This window comes from Phascolarctos cinereus, unplaced genomic scaffold (genome assembly GCF_003287225.1).
Source record: "Phascolarctos cinereus isolate Bilbo 61053 unplaced genomic scaffold, phaCin_HiC Scaffold_726;HRSCAF=1367, whole genome shotgun sequence".
Lineage (NCBI taxonomy): Eukaryota > Metazoa > Chordata > Mammalia > Diprotodontia > Phascolarctidae > Phascolarctos > Phascolarctos cinereus.
In genome coordinates, this window is record NW_027556098.1 from 414551181 (window position 1) to 414566074 (window position 14894).

Genomic DNA, 14894 nt, shown 5'->3' on the forward strand with positions numbered 1-14894 from the left:
TGTCATCTGTGGAATGATGTGACATATATGTCCATCACCTACTGATGGTGTGTGTCATGTTCTTGAGTGAATTAACCGCATTTTCCCTGTCTCTATCCTATGCTGCTTATTTGGGTGGTAGCTAGTAAGAACTCCGAAAATTCTTGCCTAGCTTTTTAACGCTAGGAGAAGTGTGACCATGTTGGCACTTTGGGCCCATGAAAGGGGCCAGTAGAAAGAGTAGATAGGGGATGAAAGCAGAAGTGACCATGAATAGACTGAAATCTCAGAAATGGATAAAGGGAATGGTATGGATGGTACAATGGGAGAACTTTGTTTGGGCAAAGATAATGGAGGATCAATTTCATTCTCTGAGACAGGAAAGGTTTTGAGGTATTTTGAGACGCAGGGAAAATTAGGAAGCTCATACAACATCTAGTTCAGGGGTGGGGAACCTGAAGCCTCCAGCCGCACCCCTACCCCTGATCTAGTCTCTCAATCTGCTGTGGTCTGGGTCAGGGAAAGAGAAGGAAGAGCAGGTCATGTAGAAGGGATTATGGGTACAAGAACCCAGAAACCCAAGCTCCTCATAGGGGTAAGTGAGGAGATGAAGAATTAGAACACTGATATTTTTGTAGGGAGTGTGTTGCGTGTGGGGGCGGGGGTGGGGGTGGGGAGGGAATTCCTTCCCCACTCATCTCCATTTCTCAACGTTGTGATCTTTTTTCAAAGCGCGAGCCCAGGGACCACCTCATCCGTGAAGGCTTCCCAGAGCCACCGGGTGTTGACCACTCCATTCTTTGTCAAATTATCTTTTACTAATTTATGTTACTGGTATCCCTTGAGAGACTTGAAGATCCCCGTGGACAGGGAGGGATGTTTCGTTTTTGTCTTTGTAAATCTAGTGCCTTAACATGGTGTCTTACACGTAAGACACAGCCTCGACAAACGCCATTGACCTGATCTTCTGTTTGGCATTCATGCCCTTTCCACGCTTAATTAATACGAGCTACTCTCCTCACATTCTAGAATGTGGCCCAACTGGACTTCTTACTGCGCCTTGTATCCGAAATTCCATTTCCCTTCTTCCGTGCCTTTGTACCGGCTGTCCCGCATGCCCGGTAGACTCCCCTTCCTCACCTTCACCTTTCAGAAGCCCCAGCTTCCTTCACCGTTCAGATCAGGGACCACTTTAGCCTTTGCTGATGTGCCCCTGCCCCTACTCATTACCTTGTATACATTTGGTAGAAAGCCATTAAGCACTTATTAAACTCCTACTAGGAGCCTGGCACTGTGCTCAACTCTGCGATCCGCGCTCTCAGATTGCTTGTACAGATAGCGCTGTTACGTGGACGTGTCTCGCCCTCAGAATGGAAGCTCTTTGAGGTGAGGGTTTCACCTAAGTCTTTGCCTATCCATCCTCTAACAAAAGGCACTTACGAACCTTTGTTGATTGGTTGATTAATTGAAGCTGGTGTCCCTCAGTGAGGCTGACTGAGAATCTGGGGGCGGGGGCGGAGTGGGGACTAAATCTTCCACAGGCCCCACCCCTGCGCCTACTTCGGCTCCTGCTCCCAACGTGCCCGCGGAGGGATTCCAGTCTATCCCTTTCTTCCGGGCTGCAGGTGGAGATCAGCTAGAGAAGAGACCTGTTTTCCAAGATGGATCAGTGGCGAGAGAGGGCGGGGTCCGCAGGGTGAGCGAAGTCCGAGAAAAACAAAGACCGGGAGACTTAACAGAATCAGAGATGAGGGTCAGAGATCTTCCGAGGCAGAATGACCGGAGGGGCTCTGGGTGTGGGATATAGAACTGACCTGGGTTGAGGTCCTGGGACCTGGGTTCCAGTCCTGTTCTGCCCTCAACTCCCTCAGGTACCTACATTCAATCAGTGTATTTATTAAGCACCTACTGTGTGCCAGGCACTGAACCAGGTACTGGGATCCCAATACGGTAAATGAAACAGTCCTTACTGAAAAGAGGTTGGTCAGTTCCTTGTCTCTGGACTTCAGTTTTCCCATTTGTAGAATGGGGGTGGGGAGAAGGGTGCAGGTTAAATTCAATGCTGTCTAAGGACCCTGCCAGCTCTGACATTCCATGCTCTATGTCTTAAGATTGTGGTTCTGCAGATCCGTTCAAAGGTTCTGAAAGGTGAAAGTGATTCCCATAATAATGACAAGATGTCTTAATTTCCAGTGTGGTAAATATTGATAGATGTAACCCACATAAACAAAAGCGCGCACGCGTGCGGTGCATGTGGTCTTCAGGGTCCTGAGAACTGCTGTTCTAAGGTTCCCTCTAGCTCTGACATCCCACATTCTAAGTTTCTCCCAGTTCTGTATTAGGAATCTTATCTAGTGATAGAAAGAGACTCAGACAATGAGAGGATGAATGGGCATATCTGGGGCAGCAGTAAGGCTAGCATGACTTTCTCCCTTCCTTGATGGCGATAGTCTGACCTCTGGCCATCTCTTCTTGCAGGACTGGCCTGTCTGAGCCCCAGAAGTCACCAGCCTCCATCCCGGCCCCCCAGCCCCTGGCCCTGAGCCAGGTGGGGCCTGGAACAGTGATGGCAGCGGGTCTGGGCTGCCCCAGCTTCCTGAAGGCATGGCTGCTCTCACCATTCCCATCCGACTGGATGCCCTCTCCTACCTTCTCCACAGCGCCCTGCTTGGGGCCTACAGCCTGAGGCCCAGCCCCACCCTTTGTCCTTGCCACCCTAATCCTTGTTGTGCCCGGCCACCAGCCTCGGATCAGCCAGTGGCCCAGGATACCCCCAAACAGCACTGGGCCAGAAGCCAGAGCCAGAGGGAAGCTCTTTGGCGGGGGGAGGTGGGGCCCTCAAGGGGCAGAGAGCTGGGAGCCCCTGTGGGCACCGCCAAGCAGAACCGCAGGGTGCGCCCTTCACCCACGCGACCTCTTGTTAAGGACCAGGGGGGTGAGTACCAGCGCCGAAGACCTCCTGCTCCTCCGCCAAAATCCAAGGAGTGGGAGAGCAGGTACCACCGTGGAAGAGCTGTTGTCGCCTCCACCCTGCCACCGCCAGAGGGGTGGGAGAGAGAATCCCAGCCCTGCAGGCCCCCTGCCCCTCCCCCACAGCCCACAGAGGACTGTGATGGCAGGTACCAGCATCAGCGGGCCTCAGCTCCCCCCACCACCCTGCCTGCTGAGGACTGGGAGAGTGAGTACCGGGGAGTCCAGAGTCTCCAAGATGCCACCTTGGTCTGCCCTGAGAATGTGCTCCTGGACCCTGGGAACGAGGAGAGCAGCCCAGATGCTCAGGCCTCCCAACCCTAAGCAGACAGCACCTTCCCAGCATCTGGAGTGCTTTCCCAGTGTCTGGACCACCTTCCCAGTTTTGTGTGTGGCCTTTGAAGGGTGTAGTTGCTCTCCTCTGGAAACCCAGCTGGAAAGCAGACCTGGATATCCCAGCCCTAAATCCATCCCATCTCCCACCACACTCCCACCCACACAGCCACAACCTTATTCCTACCTTCATTCTCATTTCCCACACTCACTTGCATCCCCGCCTCTGACCCTGACTGAGGTCTCCAGGTTCCCACAACGAAGACTGGGTCTCCATCCCCCATTTGTCCAGCAGGTCTGGGCATCTGGCGGTCCCTTCTTTGCCCCAAGTTTCTCATCACAATAGGCACTCTAATTCCTATTCTGGCCCCCAGTAAAGACCCTGAGCATTTTAATCCCCATCACTGCCCCCTCACCCCAATCCCTTAGCTCTTAATCCTGTAGAAACCCAAGCATCCTGGTCTCCCAGTCCATTAATAAAAATGTTCTGATCAGTCATTTCTGTGTCCTCGGTCTCCAGTCTTGACAACAGAGGCTTAACCAAGAAAGGGGAATATTCCGGAGCTGGGAGGGGCCAGGTAACTATGGGGGTCACAAATCAGCTGAGGGAGATCAAAGGAGAGGGCAGGGGAGACCCTGAGGAGCTGGGTGCGGGGAGCCTACCCTTTCCCCCAAATCAGTTATGTCAGCAACTCCCATTTAGGGCGTGCTTCGCCAACTCAGCAACTATAGAGACTAGAAGCTACTGGTGCCTGGGCCTATTGTCCTCAGGGGTTAAGGGATTTGGGGGCACCAGGGGAGGGCATTCAGGAAGGGCTGGGGCCGGGCTGGGCTGGGATTCAGTCTGCGCCAGGGGGACGTGATCATCGGAGGGCTCGGCACCATCTCTGCGACCAAGGTAGGGAGCCAGGCATCAGCTCCTATGCTAGGAGACTGCTAAGATCCCCATCCCAATCCCCAGCAGGGCCCAAGGACCCTGAATTCCCAGCTCCTGCTCCCTCAGGGACTCACATCCCCAATCCCACCACCGCCACCATCTTGGGGATCCAAGCATCTGTCCTGCTTCCTTGGGGGCTGCCAAGATAATTGATTCTCCTGACAATATAACCCTAGGGGTCTGCACCTCCCTAGCCCCAACCCCTGAAGGATGCAGGTATCCACATTCCTTCCCCCGGAGATCCAGGTGTCTTACATCTTTGGACCCCCAGAGACACCAAGGTATCTAGCTCAATAGCTCATGTGTCCAGGGGACCTAGAACCCAGGCATCCTGATGCCCCAGCCTCTGCCCCTCCCCTGCCCCTGCCCCCTAGTGACCCAAACCTACTGGTTCCACCACTCCCACCCCCTCAAGGACTCAGATAATTAGACCCTCTCCAGGATTTGTTGTCTCCATACCTTCTGGGACACTCCGATGGCCAGCCCCGCCTCCTCCCAACCCAGAACATTCAGGTTTTGGTGAACCTGGTGTCTCCATTCCTTCCGTTCTTACCTCTCTAAAGGTCCAGACATCCAAACCTCTGCTACTAAACTGTGAGACGCAGAGTGGGTCTACCAGCAGACCCTCAAAAGCAGGTCTACAAGGACCCTGGCATTCTCAGGACATAAAATCCCCAGCTCCCACCTTCTGAACCACCCCCAAAAACCCAGGCATGCAGCTTCTGCCCTTTGGGTGATGCACGCCTCCTGTGCTTTCAAGGTCCCCAGTGCCTCCAAGGCAGGGATTAGTCCCGAGGCCAAGCACCTGATCTCTGCAGCTACCTCACCTCTCCTCTTCCTCTTCCCATCCCACTCCCCCCTCTCAGGACACCATGTACAGCTTCATGGGCGGGGGCCTCTTCTGTGCCTGGGTGGGCAACATCCTCCTCGTGGTTGCCACAGCTACAGACCATTGGATGCAGTACCGGCTGTCTGGGGCTTTCGCCCACCAGGGTCTGTGGCGCTACTGCCTCAGCAACAAATGCTATCTGCAGACTGAGAGCATCGGTAAGAGGGCTGGGGTTGGTAAGGTGAGGGCGTCCACCTCTGGGACCCAGGCAAAAGGCTGCTGGGACAGCGGGCTTGGCCCCAACTGAATAGAGCAGGCCGGGCAGGCACCAGAGAACACCAGAGTGGGTGGACAAGTACAGAGTCTGGGGGGATTCACAGATATGCAGATCATTAGAACTGGGTGCTCTTGGAGCATCTCAGATCTAGGAGGAATCCCGGAACATAATGTCAAAGCTGGGAGTATCCTTAAAACAGAAAACGTCAGGAATGAGGGCAACCTTAGAACAGGGAGTGTCAGGGATGGGAGGGTCTTTAGAACAGGGAATGTCAGGAATGAGGGGAACCTTAGAACAGGGAATGTCAGGAATGAGGGGAACCTTAGAACAGGGAGTGTCAGGGACAGGAGGGTCCTTAGAACAGGGAGTGTCAGGGATGGGAGGGTCTTTAGAACAGGGAATGTCAGGAATGAGGGGAACCTTAGAACAGGGAATGTCAGGGATGGGAGGGTCTTTAGAACAGGGAATGTCAGGAATGAGGGGAACCTTAGAACAGGGAATGTCAGGAATGAGGGGAACCTTAGAACAGGGAATGTCAGGGATGGGAGGGTCCTTAGAACAGAATGTCAGGTGAGGGAACTTAGAACAGGAATGTCAGGAATGAGGGGAACTTAGAACAGGGAATGTCAGGAATGAGGGGAACCTTAGAACAGGGAATGTCAGGAATGAGGGGAACCTTAGGACAGGGAATGTCAGGGATGGGAGGGTCCTTAGAACAGGGAATGTCAGGAATGAGGGGAACCTTAGGACAGGGAATGTCAGAGCTGGGAGGGCCCTTAGAACAGACAACGAAACCTAGAACTGAGAGGAACCTCAGAGACTATTGGGTCCAGTCTTTTCACATGAAGCAACAGTTTAGCTAAAAGGGAGGCTGGAGCCAAGAAAGCCTAGCTCTGGCTCAGACAGTCGCTGGTTGTGCGGGCTCAGAAAAGTACTTCTGTCCTCTGGACCTCTGTAAAGCTGCTCCCATCCCCCACCGCTTTGGGAGTCAAAAGCTCTGAAAACTTCGCTTGTTCCTGCTCACGCCCTTGCACTGGGTAGATCCGTCCCCAGCTGCCAGACCGCTTTCCTCAGACACAGGTGTCACTGCGCGCTGCTCCTGCTCACAGGGCTGCGGACTGCGCTAGATGCCTATTGCGTCTAGAAGGTAGAGCAAATTCCTCCATTTGCCACTTCAAACCTTCCGCGCCCTGCGGCCAACCCAGCTTTCCCGGGTAATTTCACATAGTTCCACTCCAACCCTCGCCATTCCTGCCAAGCTGCATGTCTCCATCCAGGACATGACCTCTCTCATCAAACTGGCCCAAGCTGCCCCGAGTGCCTTGAGAACACACCGGCCTTATCTGCAGGCTCCTTATCCTGATTGTCCCCCTCCCCCTGCCTCCCTCCCCTCTCCCAGAACCTTCGGATATAGTGGTGCAGTGGAAAGAGCAATAGGCCTGGAGTCAGGAAGACCTGAGTTCAAATGTGAACTCAAGCACTTACTAGCTGTGTGACCCTGGGCAAGTCACTTAACTTCTGTCTACCTGAGTTTCCTCATCTATAAAATGGAGATAATAATAATGACCTACAGTGTTGCAGTGATGTAATATTTGCATAGTGTTTAACATAGTACCAGGCACACAGTAGATGCTTAATAAATTCTTGTTTTCATCCCTTCCTTCCTTTCTCTCTTTCTTTCTTTTCCTTCCTTCCTTTTTCCTTCCTTCCTTTCTCTTCCTTCTTTCCTTCTTTTCTTTTCCTTTTTTCTTTCTTTCCTTTTTTCTTTCTTTCTTTCTTTTTTCTTTCTTTCTTTCTTTCTTTCTTTCTTTCTTTCTCTTCATTTTTCTTTTTTCTTCCCAACACATTAAATCCACCCTCAAATTTTCCTGAAATATTTGGCATATATCTCTGCGTATGTATATACCACCATCACAATCTCCTTTGTAGCCTGGTTATTCATGTACATTAAATTAATGATTACAGAATTGATGGAGAGATGGAGATGCAGATAAAAACCAGGATGAAGAAATAAAGAATGATAAACAGATCTAGGAAGACTGACAGCCAAGAAGAAATAGAAACAGGGATAGAATGGTAATAAAAAGGAAGAGATAGATATAGCAACAGAAACCAGAACATCGAGGTAGAGATAGGGGAACAAAGAGATATAGAAACAGACAGGAGGGAGGCAGGATGTGGAAACAGAGAGACAGAGACTGAGAGATAAGGAGGGAGGGATGCAGAAATAATGAAGACAGTTGTAGACATAAATAGAGAAATCAAGCAATGGGGAAACAGAAAAGAGAGACAGAGACAGAGAGAGAGAAAAAAAGAGGGGAGAGAGAGAAAGAAGAAAAAGGAGGAGGAGGAAAAGAAGTAGAGAAAGAAATGGGAGGTGGGAGGTCAGGAAAAAAAAGGAGGGAAGACAGAGGAAGAGACAGAGACAGAGAGATGAGGAGAGAGGCAGAAATAAACCAAGACAGGTTGCAGACACAAACAGATAAATCAAGCAATGGAGCTGGGTGGGGGAAGGCAGGCAGAGAGAGACAGACACAGAGACACAGAAAGGGACAATGAGACAGACACAGACACAGACAGAGAGAGAGAAAAGGAGAGAGAAGAAAGAGGGAGAAAGAGAAGGAAAGGAAGAGGAGGAGGAGAATAAAAGAAGAAGAGGAAGAAGAAGAAGAAAAGAAGAAGAAAAGAGGAAGAAGAAAAGAAGAAGGAAGAGGAGGAGGAGGAGGAAAGGAGGGAGAGAAAGGAATGGGAGGTGGGAGAATGAGAAAGGAAAGGAAGGAGGGAAGAGAAAGGAAGAGACAGAGACAGAGATGGGGAGGGCAGAAGAAAAAAATCCTAGAGTAACTGAGATGGACACAGACACAAAGACAGAAAAATGAACAGAGAGAAACAGAAAGAGCTAGAAACAGAAATCAGATCAATCCAGGGGAAACAGCTCACAAGACAGAAAGGCAACAAACGCAGAGGACACTCAGGATACAGTTGGAGGGACCAGGTCAGGGTCTGGGACATTAAGCTCCTACCCGGTGCCAGGTGCTGCACTAAAAGCAATGAAAGGCAGGAAAGAGTCCCTGCTTTTGAGCTCCCGAAATCTCACGAGGGGAGCCACACACCAACGACAAGCCACCAACAGGGAAATTGGAGGTGATATCAGAGGCAAGGCACTAGCACTAGTGAAGGGAGATGGGGAAGGCTTCTTACAGAAGTTGGAACGTCAGCTGGGACTTGAAGGGAAGCAGGAGACCCAGGAAGTGGTGATAAGGAGGGAGAAGGACATGGTGGTGCAGCTTGCAAACAACCTTAGGACAACGATCCTTTTTTTTTTTTTTGTGAGGCAACTGGGGCTAAGTGACTTGCCAGAGTCACACAGCTAGTGAGTGCCATGTGTCTGATGCCAGATTTGAACTCAGGTCCTCCTGAGTCCAAGGCCAGTGCTCTATCCACTGAGCCACCTAGCTGCCCCAGAACACTGATCTTTACTGCTCAAAGAAACCTTGGACTGCAGAACAACCCAAAGGGAGAAGAACTAGGCTCCATTCTACTTCTAGCTCCATTTGCCTTTCTGTGCCTCAGTTTCCCTATCTGCAAAATGAGAGATGTGTTCTAAAATTTTGATCTCAAAGGTCCCTCCCCACTCTCAGGTTCCAGGATTCTATACCTTGATCTCTAATATAAGACCTGAGGCTTAATCATCGTGTGACCCTGACACACTGCAGCTTCTCTATATGGGGAAGACAAGTTACAAGTTTCAGGCCAACTTCACCGGGTTTTTGTGGGGATGCAAGGAGGTAATATTTGCACAAGACTATGTGTGTTAGGAGAATCAAAGGAGCTAATTAATGTATGTGGAAAAGGGCTACATAAGTGTTACCTGCTTTCATTCTTATTATCACCAAGAGAGTTCTTATCATAGATCCTGTTAATGTGATATTGGAAACATTTGTTGTTTTATTAATGACATCACATTTCTACACATTTCCTAACAGCTCTGTGAGGGAGTTAGAACAAGTATGAGGTAGCTGGAAGGAACAGTAGAGGGTTGGGCTCAGGGTCAGGAAGACCTGAGTTCAAATTCTGATTCAGACTCTTGTGTAACAATGGCTTTTACTGGTCTCAGTCTCAGTTTGTTCATCTGTAAGATGGAGATAATAATGGCACCAACCTCCCAGGTCTTTTGTGAGCATCCAATGAGATATAAAGTGCTTTGCAACCCTTAAGTGCTATATAAATGTAGCTATTATTATTGCCACTTTTCAGAAGAAACAAAGGCTTGGGGAGGGGATGGGACCTCTCTGGATCACAGAGTCTCAGAACTGGAAGAAACTTCTGGGGCTATCTCTTTTAACCAATGAATGAAAAAGAATCTTCCCTTAGAACATACCCAATAAGGAGTCCTCTAGCTTCTTCTTGAATACTTGGTGGGGAGGGGTGGTCAGAGGACTCACTACTTCTCAAGGTAGCCCATTTCACTTTGGGACAGCTTTCATTGTCAGCAAGTTTCCCCTGACCAGTAAAAACAAAGACAAAAACAAACAAACAAACAAACAAAAACCAACCTGTATCCTTCTCAAACAAACTGCTCAGTCAAACCTCTTCTGTCTTCCACTGGTGAAGTTGACTTCTTCAGCCCAAGTGTAAACTTTTACATTTATCCCTTGTTCATTTCAGCTGATGAGATTCAACCCCATTGGTCTAGCTGGTCAATATCTTTTTGGATGTTGACTCTGTTCTGCTGTGTGTTGGCCATCCCTTCCCTGAAAACTGAGCAAGCATACCATCTTTGCCTTTAATCTGAATTGTCAAGAAAAATATGACTTCACAAGGGTCACACATCCAGTTTGTGTCAGAGCCAGGAATGAGAATAGGGATTAAAAGTCATTTGAGACCTTGGCTTCTCAGAGACTATGGCAGGACATCAAAAAAAGCCTGACCAATCCTGCCAAGCTGGGAAAGCCTTGAGCCCAAGCCCACCAGTAACCCCTCTGAGTGTGGAGAGGCTTGTCAAAGTCAGAGGGTGGCCAGAAGGGGCTGAGTTCTCCGGGAAAACTGGAAGAGAACACTTTGATCCTGGAGGATCATTAGAGCTGGGCAGCTCTTGGAGAATATATCTGTAGAGGGTTTCTCCATAGGCTGTGCCTATACTGAGCCTGGAAGGAAGAAAAGTATTCTTCAGGGCACAGATAAGGATGTGGGGGATGACCCCTGGGTTTGCAATGATCTGGAGGAAGCTGAGGAAGCTCTCCTCACCCAATCAAGCTGGAAATGTGGAAGGGGCATTGGAAAAACAGGCAGAAAAGGGCAGCCCTCCAAGCTGCCTCTATAAAAGTCTCAAACGACTTTTAATCCCTATTCTTATTCCTGGCTCTGACACAAACTGGATTGTGGCCCTCGTGAAGTCATATTTTTCTCAATAATTCAGATTAAAGACAAAGATGTCATGCTCGCTCAATTTTCAGTGAAGGGATGGCCAACACGCAGCCACAGATCAGCTGTGTGACCCTAGACAAATCACATAGTCTCTCTGCAAAAATTGGGGTTTTGTGGAAAGAACACAGAATCTAGAGTCAAAAGGACTTGGGTTTGAACCCCAGATCTGCCATTTAATGACATGAGACCTCAAGCAATTCACATAACCTCTCTAGGCCTCAGTTTCTTCATCTGTAAAATGAGGGGGTTGGGCCTGAAGACTCTGAGGTCCATTCCTTTGCTTGCTGCCACAGGAAAATTCAAATGTCGTTGTGTATGGAGAGTACTTTGTGAGCCTTCAGACTCTATAGGGTCTTTTAGCTGGCTGGGTAGTCAGTGTTTTACCCTCTAGGTAATAGGGAGCCACCAGATAGGAGAGGGAAGATCAGGAGAATTACTTTGACAAATATGTGGAGAAAGAAGAAGATAGAGGGCAGAGGCCCTATCAAGTGCTCCAGAGGCTGAGAGCTGAGAAAAAGCCATTGTATTTGGTAATGAGAAGGCCATTGGTACCCATGAAAAAAGGCAGTTTCAGGAGACTGGTGGGAATAGAAGCAGATTGTTGATGACAGAGTGAGTTGAGATCTCTATGTTAGGAGGGGAATGGAGGTTGGGGAGATCATGCTAGGGGAAGGAGAAAGAGTATGAGGACTAAGAGAGGTCACGAATGGGCACTTGTAGCAAGGAGTCAATGACTTAACAGCCCAAAAGGGCATGTTGGGGAGTGGGGAATATAGCAGGATAAAAGGTGGAAGATAAGAGTTGTGGGAGTGGGGAGTAGGGTGTCTGGATACTCCACCCCAGTAAGTCCCCAACACGCCATGGCTGGAGCCTAAGAATGGAAGATGTGAGCAGTTGTTAACCCTTCAACAGCATATTGGAATGCGACCCGAGCCTTCATGATCCTGGCTGCCCTCTGCTGCTTTGCGGGAATCGTCATTGGGATCTTGGCCTTTGCCCAGCTGCCCACCTTCCACCGCCTCACGCGCCCCTTCTCAGCAGGCATCATGTTCTTTATTTCCAGTAAGTGACCACCCTCCTCCCTCCTCCCCTCTCCTATCCAGCATTTGCCTGGCCTTAGGCCCTCCCCCAACTGGGCCTGGACCCACTTAAATCAGTGGGAACCTAGGAACAACAATGACCCTTTATCAGTCCTTATTCGCATGCCATCCCCCTCCCCAACTCTCACCTCAGTCCATCTGTGAACCTAGAATCAGAGATCCTAGTTTTAGCCCTGAATCTAGCCCCATCTCTTCATCCTTTATCACTATCCACAAACCCATCACCAATCCCATTGCCATCCCCATTCTTAAGCATATTCTCTGACACCAACTCCAGCTCCATGGATATAGAGCTGGTGACCCCGGGTCCATGCCCTCATCCTCTTTCCCCATCCCTAACTGCATTCCTAACCACCTCTCCATCCCCCGTCTTCAACCCCTACCCTACTCCATCCTTGCTCCCAACTGCATCCCAGTACCCACCCTAGTACCTATTGTCATATTTACTCTCATCCTCCTTCCCCACCCCAATTTCTACCCTAACATTTCCCATTTGCACCCCATCCCCACTTCCATCTTTCCCCTGGGCCTCTGTCTGTGTCTCAGCTCTCTTCGTCCTTCTCGCCATGGCCATCTACACTGGAGTCACCGTCAGCTTCCTAGGCCGGCGCTTTGGTGACTGGCGTTTCTCCTGGTCCTACATTCTGGGTTGGGTGTCTCTGCTTATGACCTTCTTTGCAGGTAATGGTGGACCAGGCTGAGAGAGGAGCTATCAGTCAGGATTTGTGGGAGGGACTATGGTGAATTGGTGGGGGTGAGGAGGGCCTGGATCCTTGGCCTGGCTTTCCTCATAACCTCTATCTTTGTAGGAATATTTTACATGTGTGCCTATCGAATGCACGAATGTCGCCGCCTGTCTGGGCCTCGCTGAGTCCTAGCATCCTCTATGGAGCCCTGGATACTCCCTGTCCCTGACCCCAACAACAAACTGCCCCCCACCCTCCCATTCACACTGGGATCTGACATCAATGAAGGCTGAAGGAACAGGAAGTCTGGGTCCCTGAAGGGGTGGGAGTAGGGTGGTCCGGATGCTTGAGTCTCTGAGGGGAGTAGAGCTGGGTCTAGCAGAGTCAGGATACCTGGATCTGGGGGAGGGGTGAGAGCTGGGGCTCAGACACCTGAGCCCCTTGTGGGCCAGCCATAGGAGCTGGATATCTGGGCTACCAAAGAATTTTGGGACAGGAGTCTGAATGTCTGGGAGCTAGATTGAGGCAGGGGGGAGGGAAGAATGGAAAGGATTGTTCTGACCTCTAATAAAACTACTGTGAAGCCCACTTGTGGTCTCTGAGATCAATATTTATCCTAGTGTTTATTGGGGTCCCTGAGGAAGTGAGGCTGAGAAGATGAAGATGCCTCAGTCCCTAAGGAGCTAGCATCTGGGAGTCAGGAAACCCGGATGTCTGACAGGGCAGGCGTGGGGTTTGGGATGCCTGGTTCTTTGAGAGAGAGGCTGAGGATCAAGATATCTGTGCCTACGAATGGGGCTGGGGAGGATTGAGGAACTAAGACGCCCAAGTCACTGAAAGGGTGGGGGCTGGGTAACAGAGTTCCGTGGCAGTTGAGGGAGGTGTCTGGGGAGGTATGGGGTCATAACCATCATTAAGGCGGTGCTGAGCCAGGCCATCCAAGATGCATCTCAACTTGCTCCCCAGTACCCCTGGTATCCTTTTCCTCAAGAGTGTGGCCCTCCTGGCCATGTCATTCTTCGTCCCGTACTGGGCTCTCTTCTACCACCACGAACATGAGTTCATGGTGTTTGCCAGCCCATGGATCATATGTGTGAGAAAACAGTGTAAGATCATCAAGAACATTGGTAAGGCCTCCCAGACCCCCATCTTCACCTCTGCATTCTCAGCCTCCTGCTCCTGCTGCCTCTGAACCTGTCACCTTCAATCTAGGACTCCCTCTCCTCCCCTTCCCCTCATGTGTGAGAGTTATCTAGTCTTGGACTGTAATTGGTGACATATGTCTTCCAACTTTCAACATCTCACCTATGATGGGTGACTTCTAACCTGCAACAAGTGGCATGGGATAGGTGCTAATCTCTGCCCTCACAAACTGACCCTTTGCCTTTAATATCTGACTACTTATTGCTTAATGCCTGTCCAATAATTTCTTTTCTCTTTTCTTTTTTTTTGGGGGGGGACAATGGGGGTTAAATGACTTGCCCAGGGTCACACAGCTAGTAAGTGTTCTGTATCTGAGGCCAGAATTAAACTCAAGTCCTCCTGAATCCAGGGCCGGTGCTCTATCCACTGCGCCACCTAGCTGCCCCCCCATGTCCAACAATTTCTTGCCAATAATTGACCCAAATGCCCCCTGATTCATAACCTCTGATCCCCCCTAGCACCCACCTCCTCAGGATCTAACCCCTCTGGGACCTCTGTCTCTTAGTCATCGAATCCACCTCATGACCAGTTCCTTGCCCAGAGACATAGCCAGGTGGGTTGATGAGGATCAGCTAGGTGTTAGAGGATGAGATGAAGGTTCATTGTACTGGGAAAAACTAAAGGTGATTGGTGAGGTGGGTTGATCCTTGACAAGGAGTGTCTGAGGCAAGTTTCCAATTCAGATCTTCCTGACTCCAAGACTCCCCACTCAAGTCACTAACTGAGAGCTTTCATTATATCAGAACCTTTTGAGGAGCCCAGGGTTATCTCCATGTCATGACTAGCTTTAAGTCCATATAAGGGAAGACAAAAGAGGGAAGCAACATTTATTAAGCACCTACTATATGTCAGGCTCTGTGCTTATTGCTTTCAAATATAATTTTGTTGGATCCTCTCAACAACCTTGAAGGGGAGTGCTGCTATGATCCCACATTTTATGGTTAGAAAAACTAAGGCTGAAAGAGGTTAAGTAACTTGTCAGCCCAAAGTCATACATCCAATGAGTGTTGGGTCAAATCTGAATTCATCTCTTCCTCACTCTAGGTCCAGTTCTCCATCCAGTGCTTAATCCTAGTGGCAAAAGTAATAAGATCAAAAGAGATATTAAAACTAAATACTTTGGGGGAAATTTGAGGAAGGAAAGGACACTTCT

At 49.8% G+C, this 14894-nt stretch overlaps 1 protein-coding gene across 1 annotated transcript; it reads left to right on the top strand.

Annotated features, from left to right (window-relative positions):
• Positions 1-5091: 5091 nt before the first annotated feature.
• Positions 5092-13120, top strand: LIM2 (lens intrinsic membrane protein 2). The gene is made up of 4 exons (XM_021004075.2): positions 5092-5266; positions 11665-11814; positions 12399-12533; positions 12662-13120. The coding sequence occupies exons 1-4, from the start codon at positions 5092-5094 to the stop codon at positions 12721-12723; spliced, it is 522 nt and encodes a 173-aa protein (XP_020859734.1). The 3' UTR covers positions 12724-13120.
• Positions 13121-14894: the final 1774 nt, after the last annotated feature.